This window comes from Myotis brandtii, unplaced genomic scaffold (genome assembly GCF_000412655.1).
Source record: "Myotis brandtii unplaced genomic scaffold, ASM41265v1 scaffold50, whole genome shotgun sequence".
In the NCBI taxonomy this organism is placed as follows: Eukaryota; Metazoa; Chordata; class Mammalia; order Chiroptera; family Vespertilionidae; genus Myotis; species Myotis brandtii.
In genome coordinates, this window is record NW_005369061.1 from 186,300 (window position 1) to 213,299 (window position 27,000).

Consider the following 27,000-nt stretch of genomic DNA (forward strand, 5'->3'; position numbering starts at 1 on the left):
CCCGAGGCTCCCACTGGACGCCCTGCCCGCCCCCGCTCGGCCACACGGAAGCCAGGCCCTTTCCTCTGCTGCCACCCCCAACACCCGTCCTCTCTCAGCCCCTCCGCCCCCAGGTGAGTCCCAGCCGGAGGCCTCGCCCTTACCTTCCCAGTAATTGCTGGTTCCTGCCGCCATCTTTGTTGTCCGACGTCAGTCGGGAGACAAGAGTCCAGGCGCTGCGGGCCAGAGAGTCGCCTCCGCGCCTTCTTCCGCCCTGGCGCCAGGGCCGATGGGATACGTGAGCCTCCAGAGACATCGCCACCTGGTGGTCGATTGATCGCTTGACACCCCTCGAGGGGCGCGACTGAAAATCTCATGCTTGGCGCCGGACACGCCTGCTTTTCTGATGCTGCTATCCGTTCTCTGCGCTGCAATGTTTCTTCATCGCATCATCGCATCATCGCCCTCTGCTCGGTTCATCCCCTCTCTCAGCAGGACCTACCTGTCTGAGAGGAAAGTCATCCTCAGCCCCAGCTCCCTGTTTGCCTCACCTGCTCGCAGTGCACCTCTTCAGCTGGCCTCTCTCAATCTCAGAGCCAGAGGCCCTTTTCTTCCCAAGCCCAACCGACCTCTTCATCCTACCTGCGCCCCGTGCTCCGTCATCCCGGACCTCTGACCTTCGTGCCCTTCTGCGCGGTCGCCTTCTCCTCTGTCTGCTGTAGCTCCAGTCCCAGTCCCCTTCCTTCTAGCCACCGAATCTAGACTGTGTGCTAACTGCTTCCATTGGTCATCCTGACCCCCCAAGCTGTTAGCTGCTGTCCAAACCCGCCCTTTATAGAGACATAAACACAGTCTACTTCTGTCCACATTTTACCAGCTCCAGCGAAATGTAGGAACCTTACGTGCGGTAAAGGTATTTAAATCACACTTGTCCCTTTACCCGCTCCCATCTATACTTGCCTTTAACATTTCCTCTACATTCATTGAGAACTACATCAGACGTTATAATTTTTGTTCCAACTGTCAGACATAATTTTTAAAATATATATATATTTATTATTGATTTCAGAGAGGAAGGGAGAGGGAAAGAGAGATAGAAATACCCCGAGCCAGCAACCCGGGCATGTGCCCTGACCAGAACTGAACCGTGACCTCCTGGTTCATAGGTCGAAGCTCAACCACTGAGCCATGCCAGCTGGGCCAACTTAATTTATAGAATTCAAAAGAAGAAAGTAAGTTCCGTGTTTACCCAGATTTTACCCTTTCCGTTTTCTTTCTTCCTTCCTGATGGTCCAAGATTTCTTCTTTTATAATTTTCTTTCTGCTTCAAGAACATCCTTTAGCCATCTTTGAAAGAGTAGGCCAGCTGGAGACAAATTCTATTAGTTTTTCTTCATCTGAGAATGTCTTGATTTTCCCTTCATTGCTGAAAGATGCCGTTGCCAGAAATAGAATCTGGGGTTGACAATCTCTTCTTTCAACACTTGATAAAAGTGACAATTCCTCCTGGCGTCCACAGTTTCTGGTGAGAAATTGGCTGTTTCAAATGTTTTTCTACTATAGGTGAGGCATCTTTCCTTTTTCACTGCTTTCAAAAATTTTGTTGTTAATCCTCACCCAACCAGGTTTTTCCATTGATTTTTTAGAAGGACGAAGGGAGATGGAGAGAGAGGGAAGGAGAGAAACATCATTGTGAGAGAGACACATCGATTGGTTGCCTTCTGCACACACCCTGACTAGGGCTGGGGATCAAACCTGCAACCCAGGGATGTGCCCTTGATGGGGAATCACACCCAAGACCCTTTGGTTCACAGGCCAATGCTCTAACCATTGAGCCACCAGCCAGAGCTGCTTTCAAAACATTTTAATTTTGACATAAAAAGAGCAGGCAGACAGCTCTGATGGGAGGGGGGTGTAATGAGAGGGTTGTGGAAGGATTGAGCAAAAAGCAGAGAGAGAGAGAGAGAGAGAGAGAGAGAACTCATGGACAACAGTGTGGTCATTGTGGGGTGGGAGAATTGATGGGGGAGGTGGAAGAGGGCATAGAGGGCATAAATGATGGCAAAAAGTTAAAAAAAAATTAAAAAGTTTATCAACCCCCAGATCAAGTTTTGGGGTTGAATATAATGAGGAAATCTAAAATATTATGGAATGTTATTTCCTTCTGAAATAGATATTTTTATTCTACTTGCTAAAACACATATGGCAATAAAGGTTGGTTTCCATCCTTTGGGGGGAAAACTTAAGTTTTCTTTAGTTTTCAGAAGGTTGACTGTGATGTGTCTTAGTGTAGATTTCTTTGGTTTTATCCTGCTTGGGGTTTGCACAGCTTTTTTAATCTTAGATTTATGTTTTGCCAAATTTGGGGAAATTTCAGCCGTTATTTCTTCTAATACTTACTCTGCCCCATATTCTTTCCACTCTTCTCCTGGAACTCCAATGACATGAATGGTAGGTCTTTTGTTAAAGTCTTACATATCTCTGAGGGTCTACTAATTTTTTTCTATTTTCTGTTGTTCATATGGGATCATTTGTACTGTTTTGTCCTCATGCTCACAGAGGAATGCTTTTCCTCTGTCCCCTCTATTCTGCTATTGAGCCTATTCACTGAGTTTTTTAAATTATTGTATCTTTCAGCCCTGCCCTGTTTGGATAGAGCGTCACCCTGCAGACTGAAGGGTCCCAGGTTTGATTCCGGTCACATGCCTGGGTGCAGACTCAATCCCCAGTAGGGGGCGTGCAGGAGGCAACTGATCAATGATTCTCTCTCATCATTGATGTTTCTATCTATCTCTCCCCCTCCTTTCCTCTGAAATCAATAAAAATATTTTAAAAATTATTGTATTTTTCAGATCTAAAATTTCCATTTGGTCCTCATTATATCTTCTGTTTCTTTGCTGAGACTATCATTTTTTTCTTAGGTTATTTGTAATTGCTCATTAAAATATTATTAGATCCTTGTCAGATAATTCCAACAGCTGTGGCATCATGATGTTGGCATCTGTTGTCTTTTTTATTCAAATGGAAATTTTCTGGGTTCTTGGTATAATGAGTGATTTTAACAATTGTATCCTAGATACTTTAGGTATTATAAGACTCTGCATCTTATTTAGATCTCCATTTTAGCAGAACTTCTATGACAGCGTGCTTGCAGGGGAGGTGGGGGACTTCCTTGTTCCTTCGGGGGGCGAGGGGGGGGAGGAGTGGAAGTTCAGGCTTTCCTTTGGCCTCTTGATACCTTGTTCCTGCTCCCCACGTGGCCTCCACCGCCATCATGGTGGCCTCATTACGGCTGTGCATGGCGGAAGTCCTGGCTCCTCTCTGGGCCTTCTTTGACACCACCCAGAAGGTGGGGAGGAGTGCCTTCAGGACAGCCAGGTGAGCATGGAGTGTAGGCTTCCCACGCAGCCTTTGCTGGCAGTGGGTAGAGACAGGACTCCGTTTTTTTTCTGAGCATTTGGCTGGAGTAGTGCAATTATTGTCTAAAACTACTCTGTCTTGGTAGGCTGCCTCTTTCCTGGTTCTATGGCCAAAGACGTCTTTTCTTTGGGCTTTCCCCCCTGCCTATACCCTTTGACATTTCTGGGTTGCCAGTTTCTCTAGTACCCATTATGGGATATGAGGCAACACGCATTATGGGATCAATAAGGCAAAAAGATAACCCAGGGAACTCACCACTGTGTTGTTTCTTGGATCCTGAGGTCCCTATCTGTTCTGCCTTCTTCTTCCACCATTCTGAGATTTAGTATTTGTTTTATATATAATGCGAGGGTTTTTTTTTTGTCGTTTTTTTTGTTTTGTTTTGTGTGTGTGTGTGTGTGTTTTCTGTGCTTAGTGGAAGAGAAATACATCTACTCCATCTTGTCCAGAATCAAAAGCCTCCATTTTTAAATAGATTTTATTTGCTAAAATTCTTTGTCTTCTACTTTCTTGTATTTATCACCATTATTTTAAAGTTTCTAACTGAAATGAAAAAATCTAACTCCCATGGGACTATTCCTATTTTTTTCTTGATCTTTCATTATTTGATATTGTCTTTTGATAATAAAAGTAACTTTTGATTGGATGCTGTATATTGTAGGTTAGAATGTGTACCAATCACTTGAGGCTCAGATGACATCTTCTTCCTCCAGAGACAGTTTACTGCTACTTCTTGCAGAAGGTAGGGGCACATAGGCTCACAGTAAGGGGTGGGACCAAGTCCAAGTGGAAATGTATCTCTGTACCAATTGGTCTGTTTCTGATGAACCCTTACTTCCAATGTACAGCCACTTACGTGTCTTATCTGAGTCTGTTGACCAGTGGCCTCTTCCGTGGTAGGTGCTGAACTTGTATTTCCCCCGACCCACTGATACTGCCTACAGCTTCTGCTCATGCTCTCTGCCTCTCGCCTAGCCTCTCTGCTGTTAGGTGTCTCTCTTAGTCACCACCTAACCATCAGCAAATGCCTCCAGGTGGAAACTTTTACTGTTATATTCACCCCTGAACTCCCTTTGCATCTAGACCCCATCAATCCTTGTTACTCTAGTACCTCTCCAGTCCTTCAAACAGCTTAGAGAAAAAAAAACGTTGCCCAGTCGGCATCTCAGCAGTCTTCTCACCCTCCTGTCCTCAAACTTCTCCCAGGCTGGCCTCTAACCTGGAACACCTTTCTACTCCAGTTCTATCCTGCCTTGTTTACATTTGTTTACACAGTCATAGGAAATAGGATTCCATCTAAATCCAGCCAAAATGCCAAAGAAATAACATGCTTTCTTTTAACATTCTACTGATTAACGTAAGGTGGAAGTTATACTGTTAAAGTTAAAATTGGGCTTTATATGCTGATTTGATTGCTTTTAAATTGTGGTTAGTAAATGACTGTATTTATCTGAGGTATGCAGTAAATACCATGGAATCATTGGCATTCTAACTGCAAGTGAGAATAAGAGATGAAGATCTACACGATGGCGTTTATTCATAACTGAGTAGTGTATCAGCATTGAGCATTCATGTTTGCTGAAAACAATCAGCGTCTAGAAATCTGGAAAACGGAACATAATCAGATTACTGTTCATGATACAAATCAAAAGGGTCTTGATTCAGTTATGAGAAAACTCCTGACAAAAATTCAGGAAAATGTTTCAAACATTGGGGAACAAAGAAACACCATCACTGTTCAGACTTCTTGCAGCAGTAAGACTGTTTGCACTGAATAAGCATACATACAATCTGATTTTATTTATAAACAAACTAGAGGCCCAGTGCACGTGCACTGGAGGAGAGGGTACCCTCAGCCCAGCCTGCACCCTCTTGCAGTCGGGGAACCCTCTGGGGATGTCCGACCGACATTTTAGGCTCCCACCACCGCTGCTGCACTCGCCAGCCGTGAGCCTGGCTTCTGGCTGAGTGGCGCTCCCCCTGTGGGAGCGCATTGACCACTAGGGGGCAGCTCCTGCATTGAGCGTCTGCCCCTTGGTGGTCAGTGCGCATCATAGTGACTGGTCGTTCCGCTGTTCGATTTGCATATTAGCCTTTTATTATCTCTCTATATAAAAGCCTAAGCGACCATTGCAACCAAAACAACCAAATGGACAACCAAACAGGCTGCATAGGGCGACCAGGCTGGCAGGGGGGTTAGTGAGGGACGACCAAACAACTGAACAGCAGGCTGCTGCGTGGGACCAGGCCAGCGGGGGGTCCAAGAGGGGTGACAAGGCCAGCAGCTGGGGTCAGTTAGGGGTGACCAGGCCAGCAGGGGGGGGGCAGTTAGGGGTGATCAGGCCAGCACACAAAGAAGTGAGGGGCGATCAGGCCAGCGGGGGGTGGGGCAGTTAGGGGCAACCAGGCAGGCAGGCAGGTGAGCGATTAGGAGCCAGTGGTCCTGGATTGGGGAGGGTGCAGGCTGGGTTGAGGGTACCCCCCCCCCGTGCACGAATTTCGTACACCGGGCCTCTAGTATAGGATATAAAACATTTGGCACAAATTTTTAAACTTTACTGTCATGCTATAGACAATTTATGGAATCACACAATGGAGACTTTCAGGTTTTTTTCTTTTTTTAGTATTCATGTCTAGGGATTTCTTCTAAATTAAAAAAGACTACCTGGCCCTAACCGGTTTGGCTCAGTGGATAGAGCATCGGCCTGCGGACTGAAAGGGCTCAAGTTCGATTCCGATCAAGGGCATGTACCTTGGTTTCGGGCACATCCCCAGTAGGGGGTGTGCAGGAGGCAGCTGATAGATGTTTCTCTCTCATCGATGTTTCTAACTCTCTATCCCTCTTCCTTCCTCTCTGTAAAAAATCAATAATATATATATATTTTTAAAAAGACTACTTGTTACACATATCTTTGTTCATATATTTGATAGAATAACTTTCTCTCAAAGGGATCAGCAACAGCAAATGCTGCTGGTTACCAGTCATTCAATTCTGAGTAAAATATTATGTTGAGCCCTTTGCTAACATTATTTCACCTAGTTCTCATTACAATCCTTAACCGGTACAGAGATTGAGACTCAAAGATGGTTAAGAAAGTTTTACAAAACAACGTCTCAAGAGAACAAGTAGCAGAGCCACGAATCAATCATAGATTGGCTCAGCTCCAAAGTCCATGCTCAAATCGCTACGCTCTCCTTCTTCTAGAGCAGACTCCCTGTTTAGAGAACCACTCGCTACAGAAATATAGCTTATTTCCTTTTCTATTTCTCTGGTCTGGACTATGATTGTCAGCAGAGCCCGTGTTTCTTCTATAACTTTGCGTCCCCAATTCTTATTAGAGCAGCAGTACAACATATTATTGCAAAATGAATTCATCGCCACTATGCAGAGAAAAGCCAGGGCAAATTATTTTAACAGAGCTCATCTGTAAAAAGGATCACATTTTTAACAAACAAGTTTAAAATGGGTACATGAACTTTTCGATGGCAAGTTTTGTGGTGTTCATTGTGATGACTGAGCTGAGCTACAAACAGAAGGGAGAAATGTGGCTACCATATGATGTAATTATTTCAAAAAGATAGTTTTCTTCTGAGTCAATGTGAGATGGACACACTATCCAGGTAACTCCCCTGTATTTCTGGCCTGGCACTATTTTCCCCCTAGTATAAGGTAGAAAAACTACGTATAAACTTTCAAACTGAAACATTAACTCTTTCTGGTCTATTGCTTTTGAGAAGAGATTATGAGACAAAACACAAAGACAAACATCATAAAATAACTTTTATACAGGATTAGATCTGTTTACATATAAAAAACAGAAAGGACCTCATTACAGTTAGATTTCACATAAATTACACAAATTGACTTTTTAAAACTACCATCCAACTTTGTTTAAAGTCCCTTTTAAAATTTTTGAAGGCACAGTGCATGAAATAAACAAAGACTGAAGCACTTGAGAGGGATGAGTGTTAGGCACCTCATATAAATAGCTATAGATTTTTCTGGAGCTGGGGAATGTCACTGAAAGAAATGGAGAGGTGAAAAACTGATTTTTAATCTAAACATAAAAAAATACCATGTCATACCTCCATAAAATTTGCAGCATGGCCAGCACAGAATGCAGTTTGTATATTTACGTTATGCCATTTATAAAAATAATCATACTTATTACATAATTTACGTCCCATGGACTCAAAATGGTAGCCTACTTTCAAATGTCATAATATATTCTGTCAAATCAAAAATCAAACTAGGACGATATTCTGAAAGTCAAGTGGAGTCTTAATTATTGCTAAAACACAGAAGAAATGGGTGTTGGGGGCTATTTCTTCATAAATTATAAATCTAAGTTCAGTTGACATTAGTCAAGGACCCTAATCACCACCCCCTCCCCAAGAATCTGCTTTAATTGAAACAAATCAGAAACCCAGAGAGTTATCAAAAAGTTGCTAGATAGAAAAATCATTGAACATCAAACACAGTGGAACATTTTTATAATAACAATAAAATTGCTTCTGTTAAAAACAATTCCACCAGAGAACCATAACATAGGGCACTAGGTATAGCATTCACAGCCAAGAAGCTTTTAATATAGCAGGGACAAAACCTGGGACAAGTGTGTTTCTGACAAGAAGATAAAACTACTGCTAAGAATAAATGAAAATGGAAAAATAGTTCACGGCTACTGAGTAACCTAGTGTTAGCTCAGAAACAAAATAAGCTCAGGCATAAGCACTACCTTTTATTTATTTGTCAACTCATAATTAGTTTTAAGGTCAATATTCATTAATTTGGCAAATCCCAGTCAGGTGAGTTACCAAAGGTAAACCAGTCAGTCACACTGGGCCAACTATGCACTAGGTTTCCTTTCTGGAGGATGACAAAGTCGCAAAGCAAACTCCCTCCTGGATGGGATCCCAATCACTATCCAAATGTTCACCAAAACACATCAAAACCAAAGGTCTTTCCTCCTGAAATTAACTTAAGTTCATCTTAATGAACTGCATAATCAATACATTTACACAGGCAGACACTTTGAACATTACCTACTCAATCACTTTGTTTTTATTAAGGAGTTGGGAGGGGAAAAGGTTTACAAACTGATCATCAGGGGTAAAAGCCTTGTGAGTAAAGAAAGGCACAACTCAGACTCAGTCAAATATCATAATTCTTACTTGCCTCCATGACTCCAAGGAAACAGGAAGTCTAGGAGAAACACTGAAAAATGCATTCCCTATCCCATATGGCTTCAATGCCTTATGCAATTAATGTGGTCTAATATCAGATTAGATCCACAAATAAAAGACAAAACAGGGCAGAGAACACAGTCTTAGTAGTCATGGTCCTGTACATTCATGTTAATAGGTCATAGAGGCTGAGAGGCCTTGCTTTCCAGAATAATACATTATTTAGAAGTTCATTCAAGATTAAAGATTCATAGCAGAATTTGGCTTTCTTTTCAGGGAAAAATATGAAAATAAATACTTGTATGTTAATTTCTTAAAAAAAATTTACACGTTTAAAAGGCATGGACTCCAGCCACTGTAATGTACAGTTAAAGACATGTTTAATTCAGGAGAGAAATGAATTTAAAAGGTATCCTTGAATGAAGACCTAATTAAGTAAAGGCTATCACAACGACTTTAATTTCTTCCTGAAATGTCTCAAGCAGAGCTGGCCACTCATAGGCCCTTTGTTGGCATTCTGAGTTTTAAAAATTCTTAAAAATCAAGCTGAAAAGAGCAATACCACCACATCATCCTCTTAAGGAAAATGTAAAGTTATTATGAGAAGAAATTGAATCATATACACTTCATTAAATATTAACATCCCACAAACACTGTTCTATGTATGTGGCAAGGGCTCACAATTTAGAGTTGTTAATAATAGGATTAATACCAGAATGGCTTAACCTGGAACAACCCAAATTTATCACAGATACTCATTAATAAGTGTCATGACTTCATTATTTCTGCTGAACCAAATCTTTTGTTTTTTATAAAGCCATTTTGGGTGCATTCCTCACAAAACTTTGTTGAATAACTTAGGGGGTGATAAACCACTCCACATGAAGGCTTTGAGATGACTGATACATTAATGGATACGGAACACAATTTAAAAAGATGAGAGCAAGTTTTTTGATCCCCTGATTTGGTACAAATTCAGCAGTAACATGGCCATTAAAACATTCAAACCCTTAGATCATTGGTAAGATTCACACTTAAAAAAAAGCATCATTTCTACTGAATAGCATGATATTACAGACACAATAAAATGCAACTCTTTCAGGTCTTTGCAATAACCCAACTGCAGTGAAGATGATACTTTTTCACCACAGTGTTACATCACACAGCAGTTCATAGCTTTTGTTTTTTTAATGGAGAGAGCCATATTTAAATGCTTTCAACTGAACTTTTAACAAAATTGGTTAATAAAAAAAGACTGTCAAATGAAGCATTAGGACAAAGAACCCAATCACTTGCAGAGGTCTATATGAATTAGACTGGCCAAGCTATTTCAATAACAGTATTATAGGGCGTAGGTTTGGGCTGGAGCAAGTGTAGATATTTTGTATTCAAATGTAGGTTAAGAATGTGCCAAGTAGGTTTCTTCCACACTTCCAGACATTTTCAGTAGAATTCAGATCTTGTAGATTGCTGGGTAATCTGAAAACCGTAAATGTACAACATAGAGAAAGGTTCAAATTTAGGGAATCTTAACGAATTAGGCATTCCTAGAATAACTAGTATTTCACAGATAAAAGCAGCAGCACCTATGGGTTTTTACCAAGTTAAAAGATAGGCAACATGAGTTTTAGCTTTTGCTAGATCTCCCTCTTAGCTCCATTCAAACGGACATTTAGATCTTTTACAACAAAGTCAGCAAATTCTCCCTTAAAATGGGTATCTTGAAAACTTTGCTAAACCTTGCATGAGAGGTAGTGAAATCCTGCCAAGAGCACAGGCCACTAATTCTGATCTAGCCTTGGAACAGGTAGAAAGCAAATGCGGAAGTCCGTTTATTCCTTTCCTAATGTTACATGTTTAAAAATCAACTCAGCCTCCACTAAACCTGAATAAGAGTAACTCCAGCTATTTAATAACTAGAGAAAAGTACTCCTCAGTAGGTTGAGAAAACCTTGAGTTTTAAAGCTTTATGTCAGATTCTGACTGCTGTCCCTGCCTTAATATTTCTGGATTCTTTTGGCCATTTAAAAAATAAAGGAAAAAAGCTAAAGCCACTAGGAAACACCTGATGTGCAAAATACAACATCCACTAGTTGGCTTTATGCAGTTATAACATAAGCTCCAAACAGCTCATCTTAAATTAAAAAGAATAATAAAGTGGCTGTCCCATGTCTGCTGCATAAATAGAAAGCAGATTTTTTTTTGTAAGAAAAGGTAAGAGTACTTTAAGGAAGTTCAAAACTGCCAGCCAAATTCACAGAGAATACAACTTTAGCAAGTTAACTTCCCAAAGCTCTTTGAAGAAGCAAGATAGTCTCTCTTCTTAATGCAGTGTCTCCCAAAAGGAACTGTGATTTTGCTTGGTTCTTAGTCTGGGAGATATGCAAGGTGTGTGTTTCAATGTTTACTAGAATATAATGTTTCCTCTTCAGTGTCCGTTTCATCCTGAAACTCATGGCTTAAGAGGGACTTCTTGGAGCCGGTTGACATCAAGCGAATTTCATCTTCATACTCATCATGATGCTGCCTGAGCCGATGGAAGCCGTCTTTGTGTCTGTTAGACTTGATCGAGCAGATGCACCAAATAATGCAAGCTGTTAGGACCAATGCCGACATGGTGGCACCTGTCAAACAAAGCACCACATGAATAGTGTTCTACTTTAAAGATATAAATAAACTAGAGGCCCAGTGCAGGAATTCGTGCACAGGTGGGGTCTAGCCAGCCTGGCCCCAATCAGGGCGGATCAGGGCTGGGCCTGTCAGGGCCTAATTAGGGCCGGGCCGGCTGGTGGCAGGCCCTGCTTCCAATTGGGGTTGGGAGGCCAATGAGGGTGGGCCAGCCATGGGGAGGGGCTGTGGGCGGTGGGCAGGCCGACTCTGCCCCTGATGGGGGTGAGGAGGCTGATCTGGGGTGGGGTCAAGTGGGGGAAAGGGCTGTAGGCCAATCAGGGTGGTGGGAGACCATCGGGGGCAGGGCTAGCCAGGGGGAGGGGCTGCAGGAGGTTGGCCGGCTGGACCCACTCCCTATAGGGGGGGTGGTGGTCAGGGGCGCAGCTGGCCAGGGGGGAGAGGCGAGGGATGCATTTGGCTGGCCGGCCCCACCCTTGATCTGGGTGGGAGAGTCCGGTCAGGGGCGGGCCGGCCGGGGGGAGGGACTGCAGGAGGTTGGCCTGCTGGCCCCACCCCCTGATCAGGCTGCTTTGCTGGCCACAGTGGGCGTCATAGAGACCGGTTGTTTCGGCGTTATGGTCACTGGCTTTTTATATATAGAGGCAGCTACTTATAACGATACTTTTAATAATATTCCATTCATATATTTTATTTTTATTTCATGTACTTAAAAACAACCTTTTAATATTACATGAAGTAGTTTATCTATAGTATGCAAAATGAGAAAAACACAGATAGCAAAAATACTAAAAACCCAAACTCCAAAGTCCACATCTCCATATTTCCATTATCTCAAGGTCATTTTAACAACTGTAGTGCATATTTTTCCAGATTTTTCTTCATGCATGTGTATGTATATACATTTTCCTTTCACCACAATGAAATCAAACTGCCCACTATTCTGCAACTTATCAAAGGCTTCTTTTCCTTTCCAGTAAATTTTCATTTCATTAAAACCCCTCATTTATTTAAAAGATTTGTACATAAGGTTATCAGAATAAGAGTCTTAATGACAAGAAATAATAGTAAAATCATAATTTAAATTAAGTTCATAACAGCAAATGGGTGGTAGAGCCAGATTTAAATTGTGGCTGAATCGTCATTCCTGTGTTTCTAACCACTAAGTGATCCATGGTTTATCTGGTTCAAGCTGAGATGTCTCTACTTTAATCACTCCACAACAGGCCCTATGATCTGATCATGTTTCCAATACACCACTCTCCTTCAACTAGGGATCTTTCCCCCATACACCCTGTAATAAAACTTGGTTAGCACTAGCTGGTTTGGCTCAGTGGATAGAGCATGGGCCTGTGGACTGAAGGGTCCTGGGTTCTATTCCAGTCAAGGTCACATGCCTGGGTTGTGGAGTTGATCCCCAGTAGGGGGCATGCAGAAGGAAGCCAATTATGATTCTCTCTCATCATTGATGTTTCTATCTCTCTCTCCCTCTCCCTTCCTCTTTGAAATCAATAAAAATATATATTTTAAAAAAAACTTGATTATTTTGCATTAAATCCAAGTTGCACTTAGAAATGAACCAAGGCTCTTTGTGTCAAAAAGATATACCACATATCTTTTACCACATACTGTTTTCTTTCTAACCTTTCAGTAATTAAGCAATGGCACTCATTAATCCTGGAGAAAACAAATATTTCCTCCTTCCAAGATCATGGAAAAACAGTAATAACATAAGTCATAGTTCAAGGGGCTTATGATCTTAATATAAAGCAAATCATTCATTGAGTCAACAACTCTTCATTAAGACCCTTGGAGAGACTGACTATCTGTAATAATAAAAGCATAATATGCCAATTAGACCAGACATCATTCCGGACGACCTTCCATATGAAGCCGGGGCTGTGAGGGAAGCCCAGGTCCCAGGTGCCAGAGGGAAGCCTGTGCCGGCAGCAGGGGGAAGGAAGGTCTACTCTTGCATGAATTTCATGCATTGGGCTTCTAGTAGACAAATAAGTGACTAACTATATTGCCAGGCCGAGGGTACCCACTGGTGCACGAATCCGTGTACCAGACCTCTAGTATAATATAATCAGATAGTGATAAGTGCTATAATAGAAGCACGTGGGTTGGAGATAGTGGCAGGGGGACTATTTTAGCCAGGGGGATCAGGGAAGGCCTCTGTGGAAATGACATTTGAGTACAGACCTGAAAATGTGAGGAAGCAAGCCATGAAAAAACATGGGAGAACCGTGTTCCAGAAAATTCATGGTAGAAAAGGAGATATTAGAAGAAAAGTGATTAGCTTCAGGTGATTATAGAGGTGATCAATTCTCAAAATGTCAGGACTATTGTTAACTTCAACTGCCAAAAATTTACATTTTTTTACCTGATACAGTTACCACAAGCTCCCTTGGCAAACCAAATATCCGGTTATCTGTGTCGAAGACTATGACCACAGAACTAGCTGCATCATGATGCACAAAGACCTGGAAAGACAAGGTACAAGAATTAGGAAAAGGTTTACTTCAGGTATATTGTATCCCTGCTGTATCCCTAGAGACATTACAGCAAACCAACGAAATGATTCACTGTCATCTAAAGTATGCAAATGCTATAAAAATTTCCCCTTTGTTGCTAAAAGATAGAAAGATAGCAAGATATCAGAATCAAGAGTTGGTCACACTTTTATTTCTTTATTCCTCACATGCTTCTAGAAAGAGTTTCAAAATAAAATAGAAGTACTATTAAGAATAAGAATTTACCTGATACTACTCAATCTGAGTCTCTTACCTGCGAATGTTGTTGCTGATACCCTTCTGCGATGGCGTTGATGTTATGGACACCTGGGGCTAACAGGACATGGAAGTAGCCGCCCTCTTTTGTGTGTACCTTTATTCCTTCATTGAGTACAATGACTGCATTAGAGACTGGTTTTCCAGTCTTGTCTTTAACAAATCCATGAACTCCCTTGTGAACCTGAAAGATATTTAAAATATAAATTTATGTTTCCATCATGCCAGATAGTCTAGAGGCAATAGTTTGAGGCATGACAAAAACAACAAACAAAACAAAATCCCTCATAAGACTGGTTTATTTGTCCTTCCCCACTGACTCTGACCTTGTTTGCTACTCATTCACTGCTTCAGAGGCAAAGAGATAGATAAAGGAAAAGGGAACGTTAGTAGAGTCAAAGCTGAAAGCGTCAGAACACAGATCTTCTGATGACTTTAATGATTTACTACTTTCCGCCACAGTACACTGTGTGATATTCAAATGAACGAAACTGCAACATCTCACAGGGTTAAGTTACTTAAATCACAGCAGATTCCAAATATGTGAACTCAGGGTACCTATTCCGGCAATATAAATTGAACCACATTCTCCTTTCTATATACATTTAAAATAAATAATATAAACTCTGGTAACAGATTGAGAAAATGTTTTGATAAAGCTTTTCATTGAACATATTCCCGGGAGTTTGCTTCTAGTTAAAAGGGGAAGACTCACCTCCACCAACATGCTAAGAAGAGATTTTTTATTTTCTGCCCACAAGGAAGGGAGCTGTGCTGCGCTAGGAAAGTAGCAGCAGCTTGTGTACACTGTGATTTCCGGGCAGTGGCCATAGGTGACACTATAATCCTGGAATATAAAATTCAAAAGTAAATGTAAGAAAAGTAATAAAAGTAAGAATGAAGCCTTGTAATGCAACAAATAGAATAAATGGAATAAAAAGAAAACCCGGATGATGTAAACAAAGAATCTGTAAGTATTTTATAGCAAATATAAATAAATCGCTCAGTATCATAATCAGTCACAAACATGGCTGCTGCTAAGAGGGCCACTGAGACCAGGGACTATGTCTAATTCATTTTTGTGTCTCCAGTGCTTCCCAGATTCTGGCAAGAGGTGCATCATGGTTTGTGGAATAAATGAATGAATAAGTACATGCAATAGGCTAGCTTCCCTCTAAACCCTAGAACTTCACTGCTGTTCTTGGACTCTAGAGGTAGAAGCACTAACACTTGTCCTCTGATACTTTCAACCTGTAGCCTCAAGCCACTGCTTACAATAAAGCAATTAATCTGCTTGTGTGGACACGTTCCAAAACCTAACTTACCACCTTTCCCCCAAACCTGTTCCTTTTTGTAATTCATTTAATGGTATTAACTCATTTTCTCACATAGACATGAAATCTCGTCTTTGACTTCAATGTCTTGCGATCATCCATAATTTCCTAAATCCTGTCACTTCTACCCCAACAATATCTCTGAAACTTAGTCCTGTGACTCCAGCCCCACTGTCACTGCCCCAATCTAGGCTTTTATTCTTACTTGTCTAAAGCTATTCTAAACCAGTCTCCCTGTACCACAATCTCTCTTCTTCCAAACTACCCCAATCCATTGCTAAGAGATTAATTTTCCCATAGAACAGTTTAGATCATGTCATTATATATCTGCTTAAAACATTCAGTGGCTTCCCATTCCTTAGGAAAACAAAGCATTCAAATCCCCAAACTCTCTTTCCATTCTTGTCTTCCACTGCTCTCCATGGTACTCCACATTCTAACTAAACTAGACTGCTATTGACCTTTGCCCATCCTGCTTCCTTGTTCTGAAATGTCTTGCTGATTCACCATCTCTGCACCCAATGCCATGTCCTCTATGAAGAGAAGGCTACATCTCTGACTAGGTGTAACCCTTTCTGTCTTTAATTTCTCATGGCACATTGAGTGTTGCTCTCTTCTAGATCAAATTGATTAATTCTGTAACATAGTTATGAATTCTGTAACATATTTATGAAATAAATTTTCTGGTTGCATATGTGAAAATAATGACTGAGCTAACAACTCCTGACTAATTTGAAGTGGATAAATTAAATTAGATGAATTAAATTAAATTAAATGAAGATGGAAGCAATTAAAATGCTGTCAGAAAGAAATTAAAGAACACCTAAGTAAATGAAAAGACATACTGTGCTCATGGATAAGAAGACAATACTGTTGAGATGTCACCCAAAGTGATCTATAAATTCAACACAACCCCTAACAAAATTCCAACAGCCTTTCTATGCAGAAAAAGAAAAGACAATATTCAAATTCAAATAAAATTATAAAGAGCCTTCAATAGTCAAAAAAATCTTGGAAAATAATAAAGTTGGAGTACTCACATTTCCCAATTTCAAAACTTACTACAAAGCTACAGTAATCAAAACAGTGATACTTGCATAAGAAGAGACATATAGACCAATGGAATAGAAGTGAGAGTCCAGAAATAAGCCCATACATCTATGGTCAATTGATTTTTGACAAGGGTGCCAAGACCATTTAATGGGAAAAGAATAGTCTTTTCAACAAATGGTGCTCAGACAACTAGATTTCCACATACAAATAAATGAAATTGAACTCCTACTTCATATCATACACAAAAACCAACTCCTCATGGTGTGCCTCAGGAGTTAGAGCGTTGGCCCTCGAACCGAATGGCCGTGGGTCTGATTCCCGGTCAAGGACATGTACCTGGGTTGCAGGTTCGATCCCGGCCCCAGTTGGGACACGTGCAGGAGGTGACCAATTTGATGTGTGTCTCTCACATCAATGTTTCTCTCTCTCCTCTGTCTCTCTCCCTCTCCCTCCCTCCTTTCCACTCTCTCTGAAAAGCAATGGAACAAATACCCTTGGGTGAGGATTAACAACAAAACACACACATACTAAAAAGCACCACCAACTCAACTCAAATATAAAAGCTAAACCCATAAAACTCATTAGAAGAAAGCACAGGGGTAAATTTTCATGACCTTAGATTTTGCAATGAATTCTTAGATATAACAACAAAAGTATGAGCAACAACAAAAAATAGTTAAATATGACAATCAAATTTAAAAACTTTTGTGCATCAAAGGGCATTATCAAGAAAGTGAAATAACATCCTACAAATGGGACAAACTATTGACAAATCAAACATCTGGTAAGGGTTTAATATCCTAAGTATATAAAGAATTCTTATAATTCAACAACAAAAAGACAACCCAATTTTAAAATGGGCAATAGACTTGAATAGATTCTCCAAAGAAGATATGCATATGGCTAATAAGCACATGAAAAGATGCTCAACATCATAAGTCATCTCAGAAAAGCAAATCAAAATTATAATGAGGTACTACTTCACACTTACTAGAATAGCTGTAATTTTAAAAATGGAAAATAAAAAGTATTGGCAAGGATGTGAATAAATTGGAACCCTTCTACATTGCAGATAGGAATGTAGAACTGACTGATTTGAAACACAGTTTGGTAGTTCTTCAAAAAGTTAAACTTAGAATCCGAACACTAATTCCACTTCCAGGTACATACCCAAAAGAATTAAAAACATGGGTTCAAACAGATACTTGCACACAAATGTCCGTTACACATTATTCTCAAGAGCCAAAAGGTGGAACAACTCAAGTATCCATCAACAGATGAACTGATAAACAAATTGTGGTATGTACATACAATAGAACATTATTCAGCTATAAAAAGAATGGAGTACTAACACATACTATAAAATAAACATTATGTTACGTGAAAAAAGCTAGACATGAAAGGACAAATATTATGTGATTCCACTCACATAAAATATCTAGACTAGGCACACACATAGAGATAGAAAGTAGATTAGAAGTTAACAGGGGCTGGGTGGAACAAGGAACTGTTGTTTAGTGGGTGTGGAGTTTCTGTTTGGGGTAATGGAAAAGTTGTGGAAATAAATCGTTTGGACTGATGGTTGCACAACATTGTAAATGTAATTAAGGTCACTAAATTGTACAATTAAAAATTATAAAAATGCCAAAACCGGTTTGGCTCAGTGGATAGAGCATCAGCCTGCAGACTGAAAGGTCCCAGGTTCGATTCCGGTCAAGGGCATGTACCTTGGTTGTGGGCACATCCCCAGTAGGAGATGTGCAGGAGGCAGCTGATCGATGTTTCTCTCTCATCGATGTTTCTAACTCTCTATCTCTCTCCCTTCCTCTCTGTAAAAAATCAATAAAATATATATTTAAAAAAAATTATAAAAATGGCAAAACACACACACACAAATGCTGTCATAGATTAAATTGAAGGTTATCATGTCAAGAAACCCATGAAGCAGATGTCATTCATTTTGCTTATACCTGAACAGTCCATGGATAATATTTATAATTCCATTCTCACTGTATTCTAGAAAGCATACCTTCATGCTGCCCAGGTGGCTGTGCCATTCTGCTCCACGCATTATTCCTCCTGGAATATTCTCATCTATAAAAGCATTAAGAGATGTAGGATCAACAAAACCATAAGGCAAGACTCCTTCCCTTGCCCAAAGCAGCAACGACAATAACAAGGGGTAGCGAAAATACCTACCTGACTTATTTGGGCAACTTGGCTGACCCAAGTGCATTGATGGATGATTATTTGCATAAAGTGATGCCAAATGCTTCAAAGTCTCTTTGTTTTCCACTACAAAGGAAAAATTCAGAAGTTAGTGGAGAAATCCAAAAGGGTTTTCTCCAAGTTCAACTTCATGGATACAAGTCGTCTTTCTCTCTTCCTTGCACTCCACTGAAGTTTATTGAGGAGTTATTAGAATTAATCATGTGGTTCTATTTAACCCAGAATAATCTGACTAAAAAGGCACACATCTTCCTTACATCAAAAGGTATTAATGGTTAGTTCAGCAAACAGGCTATACTACCAAAATAATGGCATGTTTGGTATGTTTTACTACATTTTCGGGCAACTGTGACCTAATAATACTATTTCCTTGTAAGCTGCATTGAAAATGACACAAACTATCTCCATATACAATGGTCCCAAAGAAGCCATTGTTTAACATACCATAAGATACAACTAGTCAATCAAGGTTTAAAGCAGGGAAGGACAATTCTGTATTATTAATATTTGGTTACATATGAGTTTCTTGAGGCAGGCATTGTGTCTTACTCACTTTTATATTCCCAATGTTACAGACATAATAACTGCTCAATACATGCTTGTGGACTAAATTGAACAGATGTGACAAGATGGCTACACTCAACAAAGCTAGGCCATCATTAGATCTGACCTCTTTCTTACAAGGAACTATTTGAACTGTTGATATATATACAATCATATCAGGCTGGTTATTTGCTCAGGGAGTGTGCTCAAATGCTCACCATTTAAAAAAAAAGTTAGAAGGGACATTACTTAGAATTTCCTATTGAAGTTCAAACACTATATATATAAAGTGACATTCTACATACCTGTTTGTACTGGCTTATCATATGGGTATGTGACCAGCACTGAACCGCCATCTAAGGCTACAGAAAGACTAAAGTCCTGTTTTTGAATCAAATTTTCAATGATGGCTTTAGTCTCAGGCTGGGAAGCATTATCTAAAAAAGCAAAAGGTAAAATATCAAATAAGTTTTAAAAGTTTAGTATGAGTAGTTAAGAAAGTATTCCCTACTTGAATACAATCAGAAGGCTAACATAAAATCTGTAGTAAATACTTTTTTATTCCATAAGCCACTATTTCAAGCAAGAAGAATACATTATAAAAGGTAGGTTATTTTGAGTTTATATACTGCAAGATACTTGTGTAAAGGTTAATGACTCTAAGCAAGTTTAAGAAAATTCTTACTGAAAACAAAAAGGGAAGAATATATATCCTTCTTTAAAAAATAATGTAGGAAGGCCCTGGCCGGGTGGCTCAGTTGGGTTGGAGCGTTGTCCTGTGCACCAAAAGCTGGTAGGTTTGACTCCTGGTTGGGGCGCATACAGGAGGCAATCAACCCATGTTTCTCTCTCATATCAACGTGCGCTCTCTCTCTTTCTCTTTTTTCTTTCCTCTCTCTCTAAAATCAATAAAAGCATATCCTTGGATGAGGATAAAAGTAAATATATAAATGAATGAATAAATAAATAATCTAGGGAATATATAACCTATCTTTGAAGGAAAATAAGATTTTCAGAAAGCAGGGTGTTTTTGCAGCATTGTTTACACAGTCAAAGAATTAAAACGAAACTAAATGTTTAACGTTTGGTTGAATGAAATAGAGTATTGCCACACATCAATACCATATTAAGATGCCTTAGTAAGAATGTTAGAGATCTGTAAGTACTGAAATGGAAAGATGTCAGCGATGTATTCAATACAAACTATTGCAGAACAATAAGTATAATAGATGACCCTACCTCAATAAGAAAGAAACAGGCCCCTCCAAACCAACATACACATATCACACACACGTGTGAGTGTATCTGTGCACACATATGTGGGAGGGCAGAGAGAGATAATTAACATCTCTGTATGACTAGTGATGGAACCCCCCAATATTATTGATTGCATTTCTAAGAAAAAACTTGAATTACTTTTGCAAATTATAAAGGAGAAAAATTTGAAAATGTTTGCAGATGTATTTATACCTTATATCTACCACCTAGAAAAAAGTACCCTGATGCTCATATGCAAAATAGGATCAACTGATCTCCTAGCAAAGAGAAAAAGTACTTTAATAGCCTAAAAATTAGTCTTACTTGTAAAGTCTGTATCCAGGTCTTTGTCACGAGCATTTGTTTGTCCTATCTTTGAAGTACAGTCTTTCTCTTGTGCTCTCTCTCGCCCATCTGGATTTAGAGAAGGGACAATCACAATTCTAGTCCTGTCAATCAACTAAAACAGAAACAGAAGTCAATGAATTTATTAGCTATATGTGGAATCAAAAGGTACCTACCAACATGCCTCAAGTGGAAAATCTTTATTGTTTGGTTTAAACACAGATTTAAATGGCAGAACTAAAAAATAAAAATAATCTCTTCCTTCGAGTACATTAAAAACAACAAAAACCTACCATAGAACTAATGTTCACAGAGACATCCTGATGATTTACAACAAGGATCAGAGATCACTGTCTGCAGGCTAAATCCAGCCTGTTATTTGCTATTATAAATAAAGTTTTATTGGTACATAGTCATGCCCAGACTATAACACTTTTTGTGCTGCAATTGTCAAGCTGAGTAATTGTAACAGAACATTTGTCCCACAAAGCCTGAAATATATAACAAGCCTATAATCTCTATATGGCTTGTTGTGGCCCTTTGTAGAAAAAGTTTGATAACTGCTGGCTTAAATCAATAATACTGGTAAGGCTGTATTTTCCAGATTAAAAACTGATATGTATAATCTAACAAATGGTAATGTATGTCTGGAAACAATGAGACAAAAGAGTTGAAATCAGTATGTCAAAAAAAAAAAAAAGGTAGTAGGTTATTTGTCTTACTCACAATAATTTCTTCTCCAGGTAATTTACAGGCATCGATAGCTACATATGTGGCACGAACTAATTTCTGATATACTTCATCCCATATATTGCTAATAGTAAATTCCTGATTTATTTATTCTGTTAAAATAGTCTATAGGTTGAAAATATTTGAGACCCTTTAATTAATTGGTTCTTAAATCTCTCCGCTGGGGAGATATTTTTCTAAAGTACACATGTTTTAGCTTCACCACAGGTCTCTGGCTATGTGTATACTTTCTTGAACTTGCCAGATAATTCTGACCTGTAGCTCAAGACAAATGACAATCTAAAGGGATCTAGAGTTCAAGCCCAATAAGACCAGTGAGGAAAATTCTCATAAACCAGGTGTTTTGAAATTCCTGGTAGGTATTTTACCTAGGGCTATATACATATAGTCTCTTATAATCATAAGATCAGTAGGTAGCAACTCTGCCCAAATATTAGACTGTTAGTAGCTTTTCAAGGAATATTGATGCCTCTGGGGGGTAGAGCCCAGTCACTGCTTATTTTTAAAAACGTTTCTAATGTGTAGCCAGGGTTGAGAATCACTGTCTTATGTAGTCTTCCATTTTAAAAAGAACAAAAAATGTTTTGAGATACTCCTTGCAACTCATATGAAAAAGTCAATGGAATTTACTTTGCCTAAGATTGTAAAATACTTTTTGATCAAGTCTGATATAAATCAATCTCACCTAATCCCAGTTTCTTTCTGATCCTAATCATGACATCAACTCTTTCCAAAATCTTTTAGGGGAGGCAGTTTGGTATAACAAAACAACACAATCCATTTTACCACTTACTAGCTGTCTGTTTTCATATGTGTAAAAGGAGGTAACATCATTAGTGGGTTGGTGATTAAATTATGGTGGATGTAAAGTATTTGGTAAAGAATCTGGCAGACAGCAGGTATTAAACAAATATTAGTTCCGTTCTCCTTTCCTAAATTCTATACAGAGAGTGCCAATTAGTGAGTGTTCTAGTAGGATGCACACCCTTTCCTTCAATTCTCTCAGACAACACAGAACGAGGTTGCTTAATCATATGTGACCAAGCCTATGAGTCAAAGTTCTTTTTTGTAGTCATGGATGGTTAAAGTGGATAATGCCATATTGCTTTTTCTGAACTCTCTAGTCCCCCAAGATGTCCAATAATTTTGCATTTATTACATAAAAAGAAAAGGAAAACTATTCTTTCACCTCACTTTTCACTGTGGTTTCCTAGTTATAAGTAACTAGGAATGAAAGTTAGAATATACAAAACTGTAAGTAAAGATTGGAACAATAACTTGACTATTAAATAAAGGAGTAGAGGACTGAATGAAAATCTATGGCTCTTAATTGTAGCCAAAGAAATATAATAGAAAGGCATATTAACAATGAGTATATACAAAGATCGTCCATTTTTAAAGAGTAAAGTTTATAATGCACACTACAAGTGCCTCTGTGTAAAATCTAACAAGAAATTAAAATTTCAAAACGATGCCTCGATATCAAAGTTTACCACTGAGCTTTTTCTTTTTAAAACATCTCAAAACAGGCTATTCTCTTACTTGGGTAATAGCAGGGTTCCTTTTGTAGTTTAGGCAGAGAAATTCTGCCAGAGCCAAAAGCAGTTCAGTTCCAACTGGAGCATTTCCATGGATACCAGCAACAAAACGAATCTTTGGTTCTTCGGGCTCAGATACATTGGGCTTATTGGATATTTCAAGGGACCAAATTTGACGATATTCAGCACTCTGTCCCAAACTTTCAAAAACCAAGAAACAAAAATTCATCAAGTAAGCAAACATTATATAATATTAATGTTGACATAAAAAATTTTAAAACAAAAAATGAAAACTAAACAAGTTTTTTAAAAATAAGTCATTGTGCCAGAAGACTTTAAGAAAATTAGTTTTATTTCACTTAGCATAATTCTCCCAGGGCCCTCCAGCTGTCTCAGAGGCTAAGCCAGTCAGAGAAAGACAAATATCACATGATCTCACTCATATGTGGAATCTAATGAACAAAATAAACTGATGAACAAAATAGATCCAGAGACATAGAAGCATGGAACAGACTGTTGAGTCTCAGAGGGAAGGGTGGGTGGGTGGGAAGAGATCAACTAAAGAACTTGTATGCATATATTCATAACCCATGGCCACAGACAATAGGGTGGTGAAGGCCTGGTGTGGGCTAGATGGGTCAATGAGGGAAAAAAGGGAACATATGTAATACTTTCAACAATAAAGATTTTTTTAAATTTAGTTTTTTTGACCAAAGATTATGATTTAGATTGGCATTCCTCCAAATCCAGTCATTCTCATATCATTTTCATAAAACCTGTTCTATCCTCTACAACAGTGATGGCGAACCTTTTGAGCTCGGCATGCCAGCATTTTGAAAAACCCTAACTTAACTCTGGTGCCGTGTCACATAGAGAAATTTTTTGATATTTGCAACCATAGTAAAACAAAGATTTATATTTTTGATATTTATTTTATATATTTAAATGCCATTTAACAAAGAAAAATCAACCAAAAAAATGAGTTCGCGTGTCACCTCTGACATGCGTGTCATAGGTTCGCCATCACTGCTCTACAACCTACACTAATATTTATTTAGCATATGTCTTTCCAACTGACTCACTTAGAAAAATATAAATATAGACAAATGTAGAGAATCTTTTAAAATCTGAATTAATTTACTTTATACTTTACTATAAATGTAATACAGTATCACAGTAAAAATGATTTAAAATGTTCTGCTTGCCCAAGAGCTCTGATATTAAGGCCTACTTTCTTTGGTACAATGGGAGATTTAGTCAGATAGAAAAATATATTCACATTAAATTGAGAAGGATTAATAAATAGGAAAATTATTACTTTCTAACAATGCTATTCAATGGTACTTAGCACCGTTGGTGGACCACCTAAAATTCTCTCGTGGCCCACCATTGGCAGGTGTTGCATATTTTGGGGGACATAATTAACTAAAAAGTTATCTTGAATTGGAAGGTTAAAAAAAACTTAAATGACTAAGTAAATGGAGAGCAAAATAAGTTCCCATTTTTTTATTTTAAAACAAGAAAGCCTATAATCTCTATATGGCTCTAAGATGACAATATTAAAACCTAAACTGGCCCTGGCCAGTTTGGCTCAGTGGATAAAGCGTCGGCCTGCGGACTCAAGGGTCCCAGGTTCGATTCCGGTCAAGGGCATGTACCTTGGTTGCGGGCACATCCCCAGTGGGGAGTGTGCAGGAGGCAGCTGATCGATGTTTCTCTCTCATCGATGTTTCTAACTATCCCTCTTCCCTTCCTCTCTGTAAAAAAACCAATAAAATATATTAAAACAAACAAACAAAAAAACCCTAAACTGGGCAGTAATGTTCAAGAATCAGTTGAGGAAGAGAGATACTGGATATTGCCAAAGTAAATATCACTCTTTGCATCTATGAACCTATCAACCAGTATTTGAGCAACTAAATTTGCTGGTAAAATTAAAAGGACCAATGAAGAAAAACAAAGTAAAGAAGTGAAAAGCTAAATAATATTCATTAGGCATGTAGCAGAGAACTATAAGCTCAGGGCAACATGTAAAGTAAAGAAAGGCCCTCAACAGGCAAATAATGAAAAATCAACAAATCAAGGAAATAATTTGGGAGTAACTGTAACAAGAGCTACAGAGGATTTATAATGAAACAGTGAAAGTGAGATAGAGAAACTCCAGAAAGTGAAGGTAAACGCTGTCTCAGGCATCAGTTTTACATAAGCCAGTGCTGCATATTTTCTCGAGACCATCAGTCAATCACGTATGTCCTTAAGTGGGAATAGCAACTGTTCAACTGTGAATAGATTGACTAGAGTAGTGATTTTCAAGCTTATCCATCCCATGGCACACGCAAAAATATATTTTATTTTTTGCCAATCTGACAAAAAAAAGGTATGATTTTGATTCATTCACACTGGATGGCTATTGTTGTGTTGGCTGTTACTTTTTTTTTCTTTGACAATCTGAGGGAAAAGAGGTCAGTGTCCCTGAATAAACAGTCAGGTACTGCATGCTTTAAAAATTCTTGAAGTATACTGGTTGAAAATCACTGGACTAGAGTACAGAAAATGACAGCAACCAGGCTTCCTTTTCTAATTTGAAAAAAGAATGATCCCTGACAGGTGAGCTCACAGTTCCAAATTTGCCCTTTTCCCCAGCAAAATAAAACACACTAAGTAGTAAGTAGTCAGAACATGAATCTGCAGCTAAGAAGTGAAAAGGGGTTTGAAATCAGTCAAAGCAATCATTAGAAAGAGGGATTTCACATTTCCTGGAGGCACAAGACATACATTGTTAATCTAAGCAGTAGTTCTCCAATGTTCCTCATAAAAGTTTCCAAGATTCACTGTTAGAAAGCTCTCCAAGCAAATATGTTTCAAAATAAGTGAACTCTAACTCTCTGTACATTCAACTACCAAATAAATTATAGGAACCATTCAACATAGTCTATGCTGAATGTAACTTCTTAAAAAAAAAAAGGAAAAGAAAGAAAAAGCACTAAGAAGGTGACACTTACTTGCTAAGATTTGTAATATGTGGATAGTTCATCACAAGTCCTCTTAGAAACTCTGATAAATCTTTGTATGAATGGTATCGATAAAGAGCCAGATTTGAGGAGGAGCGTAAAATGAGGCCTTCCAAACCATTCTCAGCTGAAAGGTCTTTAATTAAAGTTTCAAACGCTTTGGTAGTTGGATCACTGGCATCATCAGTGTTGGTTCTACCTCCCTTTCCTTTCTTTGATTCAATGTTTGAATCTGGTGAAGATCGAACAAGTGTGAAGTTGACCTGAACAGCACCTTCACTCTTCACGGTCACGTTCTTGGTAACTGGATTATACCTGTGGGAAAGGAGACAGAGCTGAGCCCCGCTTCTGCAGCTGGAGCACACCAGCCCGGGCGGAACAGTGTGTGCACATGGCATGGGAACCTTGAGATAAACGTGGTGCATCTTCCTAAAAGAGTCAAATTTTTAACTTTGTGATACATTTAATATTTATTTTAAACATTAAGCGAAGAACAGAGATGGGTAGACTGTAAAATATAAGTGATATTTTAAGTTTAATATATGACTTCAAAAGCAAGTTTGTACTTGCAGTGGATACCCCCATGTCTCCTGGGGTCTGAGCTCACTTGTCTGTTATCAGGACATATGGTTGGGAAAGTTTGAGAAGTACAAACTTAGGACATTATCTACCAAACACATCATTCTTGCCCCATTTTTCAGATACCTGCTGCTTTAGTTTTTCCAATACTATACCAAAAAGGAAGAAAAACAGAAAAGACCTCATTACTCATTAGTGGAAAGTTTAATCCATCAATTTGTGGGCCACTAGATATTTGAAAATCATTTTTTTTTTAAAAAAGGTAAAGGTGCCGAAACCGGTTTGGCTCAGTGGATAGAGCGTCGGCCTGCGGACTGAAGGGTCCCAGGTTCGATTCCGGTCAAGGGCATGTACC

General features: G+C 39.0%; 2 protein-coding genes across 4 annotated transcripts in view; both read right to left on the reverse strand.

Moving 5' to 3' along the window:
* GOSR1 (golgi SNAP receptor complex member 1) overlaps positions 1-255 on the reverse strand; it is a 37,241-nt gene extending 36,986 nt beyond the window's left edge. For all 3 annotated transcript variants that reach the window (XM_005876850.2, XM_005876852.2, XM_014548233.1), the window contains exon 1: positions 144-255. In XM_005876850.2, the coding sequence (XP_005876912.1) occupies positions 144-174 (31 nt within the window). In that variant the 5' untranslated portion in view covers positions 175-255. The remainder of the gene's footprint in view (positions 1-143) is intronic.
* A 6,908-nt stretch (positions 256-7,163) lies between these two features.
* CPD (carboxypeptidase D) overlaps positions 7,164-27,000 on the reverse strand; it is a 44,638-nt gene continuing 24,801 nt past the window's right edge. The window contains exons 11-20 of the mRNA XM_014548232.1: positions 26,058-26,381; positions 23,060-23,255; positions 20,747-20,882; positions 19,471-19,602; positions 18,593-18,688; positions 18,423-18,487; positions 14,722-14,853; positions 14,005-14,190; positions 13,601-13,700; positions 7,164-11,210 (exon numbers count right to left, since the gene is read on the reverse strand). Of these exons, the coding sequence (XP_014403718.1) occupies positions 10,984-11,210; positions 13,601-13,700; positions 14,005-14,190; positions 14,722-14,853; positions 18,423-18,487; positions 18,593-18,688; positions 19,471-19,602; positions 20,747-20,882; positions 23,060-23,255; positions 26,058-26,381 (1,594 nt within the window). The 3' untranslated portion in view covers positions 7,164-10,983. The remainder of the gene's footprint in view (positions 11,211-13,600; positions 13,701-14,004; positions 14,191-14,721; positions 14,854-18,422; positions 18,488-18,592; positions 18,689-19,470; positions 19,603-20,746; positions 20,883-23,059; positions 23,256-26,057; positions 26,382-27,000) is intronic.